At 40.4% G+C, this 16,738-nt stretch overlaps 1 protein-coding gene and 1 pseudogene across 3 annotated transcripts in view; both read right to left on the reverse strand.

Annotated features, from left to right (window-relative positions):
* The window catches only part of ZNF800 (zinc finger protein 800), a 50,744-nt gene extending 34,592 nt beyond the window's left edge, over nt 1-16,152 (reverse strand). Inside the window, exons 1-3 of one of the 3 annotated variants that reach the window (XM_029233879.1) lie at nt 15,496-16,134; nt 14,888-15,006; nt 9,703-9,798 (exon numbers count right to left, since the gene is read on the reverse strand). In XM_029233879.1, coding sequence (XP_029089712.1) covers nt 9,703-9,798; nt 14,888-14,948 — 157 coding nt within the window. In that variant the 5' untranslated portion in view covers nt 14,949-15,006; nt 15,496-16,134. Of the gene's footprint in view, nt 1-9,702; nt 9,799-14,887; nt 15,007-15,495 lie in introns of all 3 variants that reach the window. The other 2 variants (XM_029233877.1, XM_029233878.1) reach the window with 2 other exon arrangements.
* On the reverse strand, nt 1,712-3,716 carry LOC114901759 (annotated as a pseudogene).
* Nucleotides 16,153-16,738: the final 586 nt, after the last annotated feature.

Here is a 16,738-nt window from a genome sequence, read left to right on the forward strand (position 1 = left end):
TGATTTGCATTTCTCTAATGATTAATGATGTTGAGCATCCTTTCATGTGTTTGTTGGCAATCTGTATATTTTCTTTGGAGAAATGTCTATTTAGATCTTCTGCCCATTTCTGGATTGGGCTGTTTTTCTGATATTGAGCTGCATGAGCTGCCTGTATATTTTGGAGATTAATCCTTTGTCAGTTGCTTCATTTGCAAATATTTTCTCCCATTCTGAGGGTTGTCTTTTTGCCTTGTTTATGGTTTCCTTTGCTGTGCAAACGCTTTTAAAGTTTCATTAGGTCCCATTTGTTTATTTTTGTTTTATTTTCCATTTCTCTAGGAGTGGGTCAAAAAGGATCTTGCTGTGATTTATGTCGTAGAGTGTTCTGCCTATGTTTTCCTCTAAGAGTTTGATAGTGTCTGGCCTTACATTTAGGTCTTTAATCCATTTTGAGTTTATTTTTGTGTATGGTGTTAGGGAGTGTTCTAATTTCATTCTTTTACATGTAGCTGTCCAGTCTTCCCAGCACCACTTATTGAAGAGGCTGTCTTTTCTCCATTGTATATTCTTGCCTCCTTTATCAAAGATAAGGTGAGCATATGTGCGTGGGTTTATCTCTGGGCTTTCTATCCTGTTCCATTGATCTATCTTTCTGTTTCTGTGCCAGTACCATACTGTCTTGATTACTGTAGCTTTGTAGTATAGTCTGAAGTCAGGGAGCCTGATTCCTGCAGCTCTGTTTTTCTTTCTCAAGATGGCATTGGTTATTCGGGGTCTTTTGTGTTTCCATACAAATTGTGAAATTTTTGTTCTAGTTCTGTGAAAAATGCCATTGGTAGTTTCATAGGGATTGCATTGAATCTGTAGATTGCTTTGGGTAGTATAGTCATTTTCACAATGTTGATTTTTCCAATCCAAGAACATGGTATATCTCTCCATCTGTTTGTATCATCTTTAATTTCTTCCATCAGTGTCTTATAGTTTTCTGCATACAGGTCTTTTGTCTCCTTAGGGAGGTTTATTCCTAGGTATTTTATTCTTCTTGTTGCAATGGTAAATGGGAGTATTTCCTTAATTTATCTTTCAGATTTTTCATCATTAGTGTATAGGAATGCAAGAGATTTCTGGGCATTAATTTTATATCCTACTTTACCAAATTTTATAGCTAAATTACCAAATTCACTGATTAGCTCTAGTAGTTTTCTGGTAGCATCTCTGGGATTCTCTATGTATAGTATCATGTCATCTGCAAACAGTGATAGTTTTACTTCTTTTCTGATTTGGATTGCTTTTATTTTTTTCTCTTCTCTGATTGCTGTGGCTAGGACTTCCAAAACTGTGTTGAATAATAGTGGTGAGAGTGGGCAACCTTGTCTTGTTCCTGATCTTAGTGGAAATGGTTTCAGTTTTTCAGCACTGAGAGCGATGTTGGCTATGGGTTTGTCATATATGGCCTTTATTATGTTGAGGTAAGTTCCCTCTATGCCTACTTTCTGGAGAGTTTTTATCATAAATGGGTGTTGAATTTTGTTGAAAGCTTTTTCTGCATCTCTTGAGGATTTTTGCATCTATGTTCATCAGTGATATTGGTCTGTAGTTTTGTTTTTTTGGTGACATCTTTGTCTGGTTTTGGTATCAGGGTGATGGTGGCCTATTAGAATGAGTTTGGGAGTGTTCCTCCCTCTGCTATATTTTGGAAGAGTTTGAGAAGGATAGGTGTTAGCTCTTCTCTATATGTTTGAACAAATCAACTGGTCAGACCACAACTTTTAAATGTTCAGAGCAGAGTAAGCTTCCCTGTAAAAGCAGCACCTTTGTGACATTTTAACTTTAGTACTCTTCTCCTTTTTCCTCTCCCTCTCCTTCAACAGAATCCACACCAACCTCCTCATAATCCTTCCCAAGGGCAGTCATGTCCTCACGGGCCTCAGAAAACTCTCCTTCCTCCGTGCCCTCACCACATACCAGTGAACAAAGGCACACTTGCCATACATCAGGTCAAACTTGTGGTCCAGGTGAGCCCAGGCCTCAGTGATGGCTGTGGTGTTGCTCAGCATGCACAAAGCTCGCTGTACTTTGGCCAGGTCTCCACCAGGTACCATAGTGGAAGGCTGGTAATTAATGCCAACTTTGAAGCCAGTGGGGCACCAGTCCACAAACTGGATGGTACGCTTGGTCTTGATGGTGGCAATGGCAGCACTGACATCTTTGGGAACCATGTCCCACCATGGTACAACAGGCAGCAAGCCATGTATTTACCATGGAGAGGGTCACATTTCACCATCTGGTTGGCTGGCTCAAGGCAAGCATTGGTGATGTGTGCTACAGAAAGCTGTTCATGGTAGGCTTTCACAGCTGAGGTGACAGGGGCATATGTGGCCAGAGGGAAGTGGATAAGGGGATAGGGTACCAGGTTGGTCTGGAATTCTGTCAGATCAACATTCAGGGCTCCACACTATTTGACCTATCAACCTATTCAGGTTAGTATATGTTGGGCGCTCAACATCAAGGTTTCTACGACAGATGATAGATGGCCTCACTGTCTACCGTGAAGGCACAATCAGAGTGCTCCAGGGTGGTGTGGGTGGTGAGGAAGGAATTGTAGGGTTCAACTACAGCTGTGGAAACCTGAGGGGCTGGGTAAATGGAGAACTCCAGCTTGGACTTCTTGCCATAATCAACAGACAGATGCTCCATCAGCAGGGAGGTGAACCCAGAACCAGTTCACCCACCAAAGCTGTGGAAAACCAAGAAGCCCTGAAGACTTGTGCACTGGTCAGCCGGTTTCTGAATTGGGTCTAAGACGAGGTCAATGATCTCCTTGCCAATGGTGTAGTGACCTCAGGTATAGTTATTGGCAGCATCTTCCTTGCCTGTGATGAGCTGCTCGGGGTGGAAGAGCTGGCGATAGGTGCCAATGCAAACTTCATCAATGACCGTGGGTTCCAGGTCTACAAACACTGCCCTGGGCACATGCTTGCCAGTGGCTGTCTCACTGAAGAAGGTGTTAAAGGAGTCATCTCCTCCCCCAATCGTCTTGTCACTTGGCATCTGGCCATCGGGCTGGATGCCGTGTTCCAGGTAGCAGAGCTCCCAGCAAACACTGCCGATCTGGACACCAGCCTGGCCAACATGGATGGAGATGATAGCTGCTGTTTTGCGGCTGCGAAGCAGATGGCAGACAGGAGGAGGAGAGGCTGTTGCTTCTTACAGCGCGACTCTTAGGCGGTCGATGTAAGAGAACCTGCCTGACTTATCAATCACAAATGCTCCACCACCCTCACGTCACCTATGCACATACACACATACAAACACAGCTGTGTTGATCCAGGCATACCAAAATTCTTTCAGGTCCTTGGATTCACCAAATTCTCTCTCACTTGCTTTTCAGGCCTTCACCTATGTTTTTTTCTCTCTGCCTATAACATTCTCTCATTTCCCTGGTCTGGCTCACTTCTAGCAATCCTTCAGATTCCAGGTTAGATGTCATTTCCTCCAGGAAGCCTTCTCGGACTCCTCCTGTTTTTTGTTAAGAATTCTTCCCCCCGGGCTTCCCTGGTGGCACAGTGGTTGAGAGTCCGCCTGACGACTGCCGATGCAGGGGACACGGATTTGTGCCCCAGTCCGGGAAGATGCCACATGCCGCGGAGCGGCTGGGCCCATAAGCCATGGCCGCTGAGCCTGCGCGTCCGGAGCCTGTGCTCCGCAAAACGGGAGAGGCCACAACAGTGAGAGGCCCGCGTACCGCAAAAAAAAAAAAAAAAAAAAGAATTCTTCTCCTATATTCCCCAGAGCACCCTATACATCTATACATTACCCCGCTATCTTGTAATTAGTTACTTTTCTGTATCCCCATTAAACTGGAGGCTTTAAGAAGACAGAAGATATCTTTGATGCTCACCACTGTACTCCTAGCTTTCAGGACCAGGACTGATGGGCATTTGTTAAATGACATACTGAAGAGCCTTCTCTGTGTTTCATAAAACCTTCCCTACAAGTAAGATTTCTTTTAAGTCTCTGTAAAGTTGACCAGAAAGTCAAAAAAGGGACCTGAATGATTTTCCAATTCTGCTTACATACATTCCAAATGAGAAAAATAAGATGTGCCCTCATTCCATAAATACAGGCAAAAGTTATTCCCTTAGTTTCAGTTACCATTTAAGGTTTTGTTGGTTTCCCATGGGGACATAACTGCTTTATTCTAATCAGCTACCTTTTTCTGATTGCTTTGCTCAGCAATCACTGAGCAATTAGACACAGCAACCACTGTGCCTCTGTCAACAGTTAAAACTTTCTACAACCTGAAACACGAGACAAGACAGCAGCAAAAGTTCATCTAGACAGTCACAAAAGTTCTTCCACAACTCCTAACCCTGAGAGAGAGAGAGAGAGCCATGCTGCCTTACCCCTAATTATTCCTTTTCCTATATTTAACTCTCTTTCTTGCCTTAGGTTTTTAAATTATCTTAGAAGTCACTACATACTGCTTACATACTGCTTACATAGATCATCAATCAGTATCTTTCAAAAAACCAGCCCTCCAAAGGGAAAGCTTTTTATGCCTAGAAATTAACTAATTAATGAATATTTCAGATTATCACGCATAATGGATGTCAATAAAATTTAGTTAAACCTCATCAAGGGTTTCTCCTGTGCTATCAATTAATGCCAAACACATTGTATATACTGATAAAAATGTTTAAAAAATTATTTTCAAAAGGAATCAATATTCAATTTTACATTAGGTTCGGTGGCAGTCAGTTGACATGACATATTAATTCTAACTCTTCAGTGCTAGACAAAGATAAACTTTCCTTTTCTCCCTTAATATACTGATATGTTGATCAATGATAAGTTGCAGCAATAATGATTTTTAAATAGTATACTGCATGCTTTATTGCTGACTCACACATGAGCTCAGTTTCTTTAGGATGACTGTTTAACCACAATATCATCCCAACACCGCAAGCAAATCTGTAACTCGTGTCATACCTCCTGAGTTCCAAGACCAGTATGAAGGGAATTTCGTACTGATCATCCTTAACGTAAGAAAACTTAGGAAAATTGAAATTGTTATCTTAAAACCATCACCTACAAAGGTTGGTTAAAAAAAAAATTACTAAATTATGCAACACTGCCACATACGACAATAAATTTATAAGTAGAATAAAATTATTTTAGTGCCTACTTGGTGAATCTTTCGTTTAGTCTTACACACATTTATTGAACACCTATTAAATACCAGGTACAATGTTATTCACTGAAGACATGAGAAGTGAAGGATACGATCTGCACCCTTGAGAAATTCCCTAATAGAAATGGCTGCTCTCCTAGAAACACAGCCCCAGATGAGGTGATTTGAAGATGAATGTAAGAACAACAAATAAAACAAATCTACATTTTTCTTATTCATCCCCAAAATATGCAGTCTGATTTAAAACTTCCTACAGTTGCTATGTATCAACCAAAAAAAACCCCCAAAAAATCCATCATATAACATGGCACTATCTTATGTATCTCTGATAAATCACACTTCCAGGACAGAGGCATCACCATCCAGTCATAGCTTACACTAACTCCAAGAAATGTTGCTTTAAGCAATAAAAAATAAACAAAAACTCTTCTAAGGAAGTAAATGACCAAACTTAAATTTAATTAATGACAATAGCAAACATCACACAAAGCCAATTCTCATTTTTCACTGCAATTTATTCCTCCCTAAGATTCAAAAAAGATGCTACTTGCAAATAGTAGTAATGTGTTCTATAGGTAGAATCTTTTTTCTATAATACAGTTGACCCTTGAACACAGGGGTTAGGGATGCCAACACTCTGCACAGTCAAAAATCTGCATATAACCTACAGTCCTCCTTATACTCCCTTCCTCCATATCCTCACTTCTGCATCCTTGGATTCAATCAACCAAGGATCATCTGATACTGTAATATTTACTATTGAAAAACTCCGCAAAAAATAGACCTGCACAGTTCACACCCATGGTGAATGTTCAAGAATCAACAGTATAATACTGTAAAAAGAGATAATATATATTTCAAGAATTCAAAAAAAGATGTCAACTTCATATTAAAGACCAGTTATGAATACTGGACAATTTCCCATTTTTCTGCTTCTAACCTTAGGGCATTCCACAGCTCCTTTGCCTCTACCAGAAGACTAAGCGACTAAGAAAGAATATTAAGCTCAATTAATCAATTATTTATAAATACCTCATGGAAGTACACCTTTTTTGTTATTTAAAATTTTGTTTCCATTTGGGGAGAAAGGTTGGGAAAAGAAGGAAGCTAAAATAAAAGTTAATAGAGGGAGGGTTGGATTGGGAGTTTGGGACTAGCAGATACAAACTAATATATAGAGGACAGATAAACAACAAGATCCTATTGTATAGCACAGGGAACTATACTCAGTATCTGGTAATAAATTAAAATGGAAAAGAATATGAAAAAGAATTAATATATACATATAACTGAATCACTTTGCTGTACACCAGAAACTAACACAACATTGTAAATCAACTATTTCTTTAAAAAAGTTAATAGATACGAGGGAAATTTGAAGACAAAAAGTCACAGACATGATCCTGGAAGGACTGACACAACTAAGGAAAGGCTCGAGCAAAGGGCAGGGCACAGTCAAGGTAGTACCTGAAGCCAGGATTCAAAGCAAATAGCATGTCTCAAGTCACCCAACCATCAGGGATTTCAGAGTAGAAAATCTGCAGGTAGGGGCAAAACAGGCAGCCTTCTAAAAAAAATGAGGTATCTATCTATGGATAGACGTCAAACAACAGTGGCAAGTACTGTTAAAAAACCAAAGATACCTAACTATGCAGAGTCAGCTACTCCTCGTATTAGGAAGAAAGTGAGGAATATATGCTCATATGTGTGTAGAAGGTTTCTAGAAGAAGACACAAACCATGTAGCTGTGCTGTCTGAACAAAGACACTTTTGTATTTCTGTATACCCTTTTATACCTCTTTATTATTTTTTTAAACAATTTATTCCAAAAAGAAAAGTCTATTCAGATTATAAGTTAAGCAGATAGAAATAGAGAGAGATTAGAGGTTAAGAAGTATTTGTAATTTAAAGCCAGGAAAACAGTCCAAAGCAAAAGCTGAAGTGTGAAGCAAAGAAAATGAGTCAAAACTGGTCAAGCAGTCAGTACAGCACACATGGGGTTTGGTAGACCTAAAAAATGAGTCAACTCCTTCCTCAGCCTTTTACGAACTTCCAACTTGGGTAGGAATTAATACCAGGCCAAAGAGAGCCCAGTTTAGGCAGGAGACCATGAACCCTTTAAGCAAAACTGATACCGGAGCTGAAGACAACTATCTTGAGCTTGAAGACAAAGGCAGATATCCTAACACATTACTACTGCCCAACCTGGTTTAGCCTGTGAAGGTTAACAAGAGCAAAAGCATAGACTTCGAAGTTCTATCTTCAAATACCTGTCAGATACAAAACACCACCAAGATTGTTCTTTAAATGCAATGTGTGTGACCCAGCTGTAATGGAAAGAGCCTAGAAAGAGATGAGTCATTGAGGGGCTGCTTGGGAGTAGAGTGAGACCGGGAGAAACTTACACGAGTCTCAGGATGAGAAGGGATCTTAGACCCTAAGTCATGAGGCCCCAACTTCCAGCTCATCCTCTCAAGGTTTCAGTCAGCCAAGGCTTAAATACCTCAGTGCTAAAGAAGAGCTAACTTAGGAGACTTGAGATTATCCAGATACGTAAGAGATTACTATCTTGAGGAAATCAGAATTACTTAGCTATGAGATACACTAATGAAGTAAAAGAATTCCTTTTTTAATCCAAAATTAGTTTCTTTGTACCATTCAGCATATTTCTAAATCATCTCTAATTTAAATGATAGGGTACTTAGAGAATTTAAATTATAGTATTTTCAAAATTTGCTTGGGGAAAAAAAAGAAAACTCAGAAGGCAAATTTACCAGGGACATTTAAGAAAGAACATATTACCCATTTCACAGTCCCTTTCCTTCAGCTTTGTAAAGAAACAGTAAACACAGAAAACAGATACAACCACAGTGCAATGAAAAAACACATAATTTCCTTTTTAAATATTCACCTTCCAAAGTTAAAAAAATATATAGATTTTGGGTACAGGAGCTTATTGAGAAGGTATTTTTTACAAGACAAAGCACAAATAAATGAAACAATTCTAACTTCTTAATCAAATAACGCTATAATAAACTGAAGCAGTATAAAATAACTTCGTTAATCCCAAATTATGAATTTTTAAAAAAGAAACCTATAGCAAGGAATATGACTAAGTGTAAAGCTATTACCTTCATTTCCATGATATAAGAAAGAACAAAAAGAATTTTTATCTCTATACTAAAAGTAGCTAACAGAAACTCTAACTACAGATAAAAACTAACCATTCTTCTGTTATGCCAGAAACGTATTTAAATACTGCCTCTAATTAGAAAAATTTTAATTGTATTTACCACAGGAGAATTTGACGTATTATTTATTTCTGTTAACCAAGGGCAATTATCAAAAGTAAAAAACAACAACAAAAAACACAGTAAAATACGTTATACCACCATCCAACATTAAGCATAGGCATATGGTATACACGAAATACTTACTGATTTAAATATACATAAAAGCAATGCCATAAGGACTACAGATGAAAAGTGTAAGAAATGAATCTTAGACTCAGAAATTAACTTTATTTTAGATTAAAGAACAATCTATTTCTTAGAATCCTAAAGTAAATCAAATAGATACTACTTCCCTTTAAAATGATTTAAAAACAAGCACCTCAAAAAATTTCTCAATACAAAACAAATGGTTTCATATAAATTATCTTTTTCTTTGAATCTCAGATATTTTTCATTACGATATAATAAGCTTTAAAATAAGAACAAAAGATATTCTAACCCTTTAATTGCCCACCACTTAGGTGTCCATCAGTCATGTATGTTTGCTTGTTCATATTTGATTTAATAGCCTGCAATGTCAGAGAAGCCAAATCCACAAGAGGTGGACAAGTGGATCATAAGAATCACAGCAACCTAAGACTTTACAAAACACTGTAGTTCTAACAGTTCTCAACCATTTATACTTAGTGAGCAACACCTACTTTAGAGCACTGGATTGTAACTGCACAAATATACTTATTATATATCCATTATTATAGTAATCTAATGGAAAGAAAAGCTATACAAATATATCTAAATATCAGGGCTGGAATAATCTTTTTTCTATCTGTGCTCTACTAAAGATATTGAAACTCCAGGGTTAGGTAGGAGATGGTGAGTCACATAAACAGAGATGATAAAGTAATTAATCTAGAACAAGGGACATCTCAGACATTCTGAGTAAATAATCTACTCTGTCAAAGCTCATAAAGACCCTGTATAATCTACTACCATCCTTTGAGAGTTTATAAAGAACATGCCAAAAAATAACAATGAATCTTTGCCAGCAAATATACCATATATTTCTTTAAACCATACTAAATACTTTTTAAATTAGTATATAATATGTAGTACTGAAAAGGAATCTGTATCAAGTCAATATTTACTCATCCACTTTTTAAAAATGACAATCAAAAGTATTCTGTAAAGAAAACCAATGTATACATTTTATTTTTAAAAAATTATTTCTAAGGATTTCTAGGTAGTTTTTAGCTACTATGTGAAGATTGAAAATACATCCTAAAACATTCATACCTGATCGAAAGCACTCAATTATTTGCTGAATACCAGATTTGGATGTCTGTAGTGGTTGCTGTAACAAAGGAGCATCTCCAGGTTCCAGGATATAAACTACATGGAAGACAAACACCCAACCCAATCCCCACAAAAAAAGGGTTATTTATTTAAATCATTTACTATTGAAGTAAAACAATGGTTTGCTATAATCATGTTAATGACAATCACACTTTTCTGTATATACTCCAACATTATCTTTGTAAGGCAAAACGAAATAATGGGGAAAATGTAACTAAAATTTTTCTCAATTCAAGGTGAAATTAAGGCTACTGAGACTATGCATTAAGTTCAAATGCAAAGATCTTACTATTTTGGTGTTAGTTAGTACATATTAGTCATGTTTGCCTTTTTATTCCCCTTGAAGAGGAACCACTATATTTAACCAAAATTCTTGGGCAATGATAACCTAGCCACACCTCATAAACCATTCCAAAACTCTCCGGACAATCTAGTACAGCTCTCTGGGCAATTAAGAGAGCAAAACTCAAAAACCACTACCTAAGGAAAGAACTGGTCAAGTGCACAACGACAGATGTACAAGAAAGTTCACTGCAGCACTCTGCAGTACTGTAAATAATTGAGAAAAATTTCAAACAACTTAGAAGTCTCTCAAAAGGAACCAGACTAAATAAACTATGAAATATCCATACAACAGAATCTCTCACGGCTCTTACACAGCATGAGCTAGGTCTACATGTACTGACAACAAAGGATGTCAATACTACATTCCTAAGCAACAAAAACAGGTTATAGAATATGACCTCAATTATATTAATACATATTTCAGTAGCTACAGAAAGAAATAAATTTAAGGTATATGTGTGTCCATGTATAAATGCTAATATAAACACAGAAAGTCTGATGGGATACCAACGAAATTTAACAATGGTTCTTTCCATCAGGGTGCGCTTATAGGGGTGATTTTCACTTTCTGCCTCACACTTCACTAGCCTGGGCTTTTGGAAGTGTGCACTTTAGAAAGTAAGCATTTTTATAATAAGTAAAAATAATATTCCCATTGTAAAAGTAAAAATTTTCATATACAGAGGTCTATATCATCCCTGCTTTCCAAAATTCCCAGAGTAGCAGTATAAATATATAATATAAATAAGATTATGGTAATAAGAAACAAGGTAACTGAAAAGGAAAACTGAAGTTTCCCATCAGATATCAAATAAAGAGATAGCTGTGGTGGAGAAAAACTGGCCATTTTAATTACCTCTTTTTTTTTCAATATGTTATAATGTTTTGCCGTCTTAACCCAGATGATATTTTACCATCATCCGCTCAGTGTGAGAAGATAAGGAGGGTTACTTCAGTAATGTGTGCCGCTACTGCTTCAGGGCCCAGGCTTGGACAGCATTTAGCTGTCTGATCAAGCCTGCTAGGCTATGTGTAGAGACACAGCCTTAGATTCTCATTTTGGTTTCAACTCTTAAGTTCAGTGTACACAAAGGGGAGGAACTATGTCTCACGACCAAATCATTCCATTAAGCAAAATTTTCCCAATTTTAAGAGAAACTCTGAGGTATTTTTAAGAACATACACACAAATACAACTCATTTTGGGAATATCTGACATTGGCACTAACTGCAGTGGTTAAGAACAGAAGACTCCAGACCTGGACTGATTGCGCTGAAATTCTTTTGCTACCAATAACTAGATACCACTAGGGCAAATTACCCTCTCTGATTTCTCTGTTCTCATCTCTAAAATGCAGATAATAAAAGTACCCAAATCATAGGGTTGTGCGAGGATTAAATTAGCTAATGCAGGTACCTGGTTATATCAGAGCCTGGAATATAGTAAAGGCTCAATAAATGTTCTAGCACCATCATCATCATAATCTACAAATCAACTGCCTTCCTGACACCAAAAACTGAAAAATCTTTTCCAAAATCTAAGAGAAGTAGAATGCAACCCCTTAGAGAAACAACAGAAGTTTGTAAGTAGACTGATGATATCATTTATTTAGGTTAGATGTTCTTTCCAGTATTTGTACACTGTAACAACCAATAACTGATTATAAAAAATAACTACAGAAGATAGGGTAGAAGTTATACAATTTTAAAGAACTAAAAAGCTCGAAGGCCTGGCTCTCTAAGTGACAAGAATTCTAGAAAGGAAGAATGAAAAAAGAGTAATGAATAAGGGAGAAATATGGGGGAAAAAAATGGAAACTTCTCCTTAGAGCCCCCTTTCCTCATTTAGGTACATGCTCCAGAAAACTTCCTGTAATACATTAACTTCCACTTCCACATAACAACATCTGATTTTAAAGCTAGAGCAAAATTTTGTTACCCATAACCATCACTGGTACCACCAGAATAGATACACATCCTGAGATACCATTCAAAATAACCCCAGGGTTAGTTCAGTTATGAGTGGACACATTCATTTGGTATACACATCTGTGTAGGTCCCCTTGTAAGAAACTTTTCTTTCTTCATGAAAACATACTCTCAATCCTAAAAAAACTTTATATGTTAGTATTTTATAAAATTTCCTCTTACATATCCTAACATCCCTCCCAAGATCAGGTTACATGACCATTCAGGAAAAAAAGAGCATCTCTCTCCAGCCAAAAAACACAAACGCTCAGAAGTTAACACCTTGCTCTACATCCTTCCAAGAACACACTTCCCAGAATAAAACACCTACTTTTTTAAGAGTCTCTCCTACCTTAAAATAAGCCCCTTAAAATATCCTTCTACCTATGATGTCTGAGATTTTCTTTCAAACAGTAGAGAGTAGGGGAGCAGTTGGAGGATGGAGAAGGGAATTGTGGGGAGGGGAGAATACAGATCAAAAGAGCTTGTCCACATATTGATAACTGATGGAGTTGTGTAATGGCTACATCAGGTTCCTTATACCATTCTCTCTACTTCTGAACATCTGAAAATTTCTCTAACAAAAAACTTTCTTAAAACATAAGTAAGAATATTTTACATACACTGATAGACTTATAACACCACCCCTCAATACAAATTGATCCATCCTATCAAGACCTGCTCAGGAACACACTGCTCTCATTCAGAACTCACCTATCGTTCATAATCCAAAGGAGGTCAGACCTCTTGGGACAGCTCATTAAAAGAACTTCTCAAACATATGTCACTGTCTTTCCTCCATCTGAGGGCATCCTCTTTTTAAAACTACCATAACATATTCCTCTCAATAATGGAAACATCCTCCCACTTGGCCCATACCTTCCTCTGAAATAATGACAATTAGCTACCCCGTAAGTTAAACTTTTGGCTTTCCACTGAACTAAATTCTCAGAAAGTGTTTACTTCTAACTAAGAAAGTGAAGAAACACCAACCACTTTTGACATGACAGTCTGAAAAATAAGTTGCATGGGAAAAGTTCCTGGCAAAATAAAGTTGAAAATTTTCAATTAATGCAACTTATCTGAATTTGTGTTAATGAGGGAGAAAAAGCAGCAGAAAAGTTCCAACACATATTTAAAAGTTCAAGTCTGGAAAACCTCTTTAAAAAGACATTAAAGTATCTAGAAAACTTTAATTACCAGAATATATACTTTATAAATAAGGTATGGTCACAAATTATCTTACTTGTTTACTTACGTCTATCTCCTCCCACTCAAACGTTCCATGAGGGGGTGAGCTTATCTGTTTTGTTCACCACTTATATCCCCATTGCCTTGAATAGTGCCTAGCCCCTAACTGGTGCTCAATAAAGATTTGTCAAAGAAATAAAGAAATGAGTGACCAAATAAATTTCTTCCTAAATAAGAAGGTTTTAATACGATGATTTAATTAACTAATGCAACTCAAATGACTTCTCAGAAAAAAAATGGAATAAAAAGACAGTGGAACACAAGTATAAGAAGTCATTCACAGCTTTGTACTTCAAAACTAGCAAAATCCATTCAACATTTGGCAAAACGTTAAGTGATATATCATCACTTCAAAGATACAAAATATGCAGCAGAAAGGATGGTGAAAGGTAGGTAGATCAGGGAACAGTTGAATAAACACTGGATTCCACCCTGGGATTGCCTGTTTTACTAGAAGAGGTATTATTTTCAGCAAATCAGTGGGGATAGGGTCATAGTACAAATTTTATTCTCATGTGTACCAAAGTGTTCCGAAAATAGTTCTTCCCCTTTTACCATTGCCATTTTTTCCCATTATACAAAAAAAGTACTCTACTTTACATGAACTCTACTGTGACAAAACCAAGTACATTAGCGCAGTTAAAATACTCCAACAAAAAAACAAGCAAAAGTATTAAAAAGTCCTAATAACTTTTAGGTCAAAAATAATGATAAACAACTGCCTTTGAACTGTAACAGAAGAGCCCTTAGTTGGCTTAGTGACTGTGTATTCAAGGATTCCCTTTTTAAGCTGTACCTCTAAATGTTTGTGACAAAGCACATCATACTTCTAATAAGCAGAGAAACCATTAAGAGTTTATATATCACATTTATTAAAGTGTTGTAATACTCTTCATGAGCCTTCAAAAAGCAACTTCTTCATTCCATAAATTCAACTCAAAAGAGTTCCACTGAACAAACTATCCTAAAAATATTTATGTATTCTATCTAAATATTCAGATTTTGCAACAATGTGTTCTGTCCAAGAAATTTTTTAAGAGGTTCCACTTAACAAAACCTGATTCTTCCAACAAGTTGACTTCAGCAAACTTTTCTTAGCCCAAACTAAACTCATTTTTAAGTTTAAGCATTATTCTGTCTTTAAGCACTATCAAAGCACGAGAAACTTAGTTTTTAAAAATTTACATGAAACAGCTTCCTCGAAGATAAATGCCAGTATTCTACTACCCATTTTTCCCTTTCTCTTCAGTTTTAAACATTCACAGACCATGAGAGTATACTACTAACTGCAGGCTGCCTTGAAAGAAAAGGAAAGGGGATTGAGTAATTGATCTTGTGGAAAAGATTTAAGGTGACACTTGCAGTGCTTTTTTTAAGAGATCAAGCAGGGGAGATCTCTTGTTTGTACAAGCTTTTAGCTTCATAACTGGTTTTATGCTGGGGGAAATTATAGCCTGCTTAGTTAGGAATGTCTTCTTGGGCAGGAGGTAAGGAGAACTAAAAGGAAACAGAAGGCAGAGCGGCTCTGGTGGAGGGCAAAGTAACTGAAGGAAGGCGTATACCTGGTTCACAGCATCCGTGATGATGGTGGTCAGTCTGACAGTATTTGTCCCTTAAAGGCATTTTCAGTGGGCGCGACCTACTTTCCTTTCACTGTAAGAAGCTCTTCATTGCGGCTTGGCTGTTGAAAGAAGCACAAACCCGTCACTCAGCCTGAACTTCCTGGGGGGGTTCTGGCTGCATTTTCCAGAAACGTTCCCCTCACCCGCCCTCCGCTTGCCCTCCGCTTTCCCTCCACAGCCCTGCACCCTCCTCTCGAACTGAGAAAGAAAAACGCACGAAGGCTTCTTCAGCCCGAACTCCCGCACAGGTTCATCGCCCTACCCGGAAACGCAGCCCCGGGCGCGCAGGGCAAGGGCCTGGCCGGCTGCGCGGGCGGCGGCGGCGGTGGCGGCCTCGCCTTCCCGGGCGGGCGCGCGCGGAGACGGAGGCGCGGAGCGCAGCGGGCACGGCCAGCGCCGGGGCCCGTGGGGCGGGGGGCGCGGCGGCCGGGCGGCCGAGGTGTAGCTCCCGCCGGCGGCCGGCCCACGTCGCGCCCTCCCGCGACGCACGTGCGCCAGGGTCTCCCCGGCTGAACCCCCGTCCCCCCAACCAAGTGCGCCCAACTTACTGAACTCTTAGGGCGGGCCGACGGGCGGGCGGAAGGAAGGAAGGCAGGCCGGACGGCCGCGGGGACAGCCTGGCGTGAGAGGCGGCTTCGGGCCCCACCTGGCGCAGCCTCGGCGGACCGCGCGAAGGGACCGGGGTTCGGGCCCGACGCGCTCCCAAAGATTCCCCGCCGGCGCTGACGCGGAAGCGCCGCAGCTCACCACGTCCCTCCGCGGCCCGAGGCGACGGCTGTGGCGGCGGCTCACGGCGTCCCTCCGCGCTGTGGAGCTGGGCGGGCGGGCTGACGGCGCGCGGGCGCAGGCAGTTGACAGGAGGTACCGCCCCGCAGCCGCTGCCGCCGCCACCGAAGGAGCCGGAACCGGAGCGGGCAGGACCCGAGGCGCCCCTTGCCAGGGCAACGGCTGCCGCCGGAGCCCGGCTCCCCTCAGCGCCGCTCCACCTGCGACGGTCCCTCAGGCTTTTGGAGAGGGGCGGGGAAGGATGGGGGTTTCCCCCGCCTTGGGCTCTTCTTGGTAATAGTTGTTGTTTCAGGAAACTTTATTAAGTCAGTCTCTCTCTTTCTCTGTCTGCCCCTCCACGAAGAGCCTGAGCTGCCGCCGCGGAGCGGGTAGGAAGGGGGAAGCAGAGACTCGCCGGCTGCGACAGGGAGCGACTGACTGACCCCGGACGGAGATGGGGCGAGGGCAGGAAGTGACAAGCTCTCGGAGTGGGTGGGGGGAGTGTGGCCGGCACGCCCGGGAGCGCCGCGCGCATGCGCCCAGCCCGGCGTCCCCGACGGTTGGGTGGCGACGCTCTGCGGCCGGGCGCGGGGAGGGAGCCGGGGCGGGTGGCGCGGGACCGCGGCCCGGGTCTCGAAGCGGCCGTACTCCCGCACGTCCCCGGCGGACTGGGAGCCGAAGTCCTGGGCTTCGCGGGCCGAGAGGTGTGAGGCCCCTGGTGCGGTGATTGCGCCCGGGAGACGGGCTGCTGGGCAACCAAACTGTTGCTATCGCTTTTCTTCTTTCGGTGGAACCGAAACGGGAGGCTTGGAAAAGCAAGGGAGGGAACTGTAGGAAAAGGCTTGGCAAATGCGTAAGCCGTAAATCGTGGTGATTCCGAAAAAGTTGTCAGCGCATTTATAAATGGTACAAGTGGAACTTTTTTTGTTTTTAAACCCAACAATTTCCGAAGTGTGTCTCTCAGAACTTAGGGGGTTTTAGCAGGTCCTTGGGAGGAATACAACCTAGTTGGTGGAAGATCGGTAT

Source organism: Monodon monoceros, unplaced genomic scaffold (genome assembly GCF_005190385.1).
Source record: "Monodon monoceros isolate NGI ecotype Baffin Bay Population unplaced genomic scaffold, NGI_Narwhal_1 Super_Scaffold_2, whole genome shotgun sequence".
Classification (NCBI taxonomy): Eukaryota; Metazoa; Chordata; class Mammalia; order Artiodactyla; family Monodontidae; genus Monodon; species Monodon monoceros.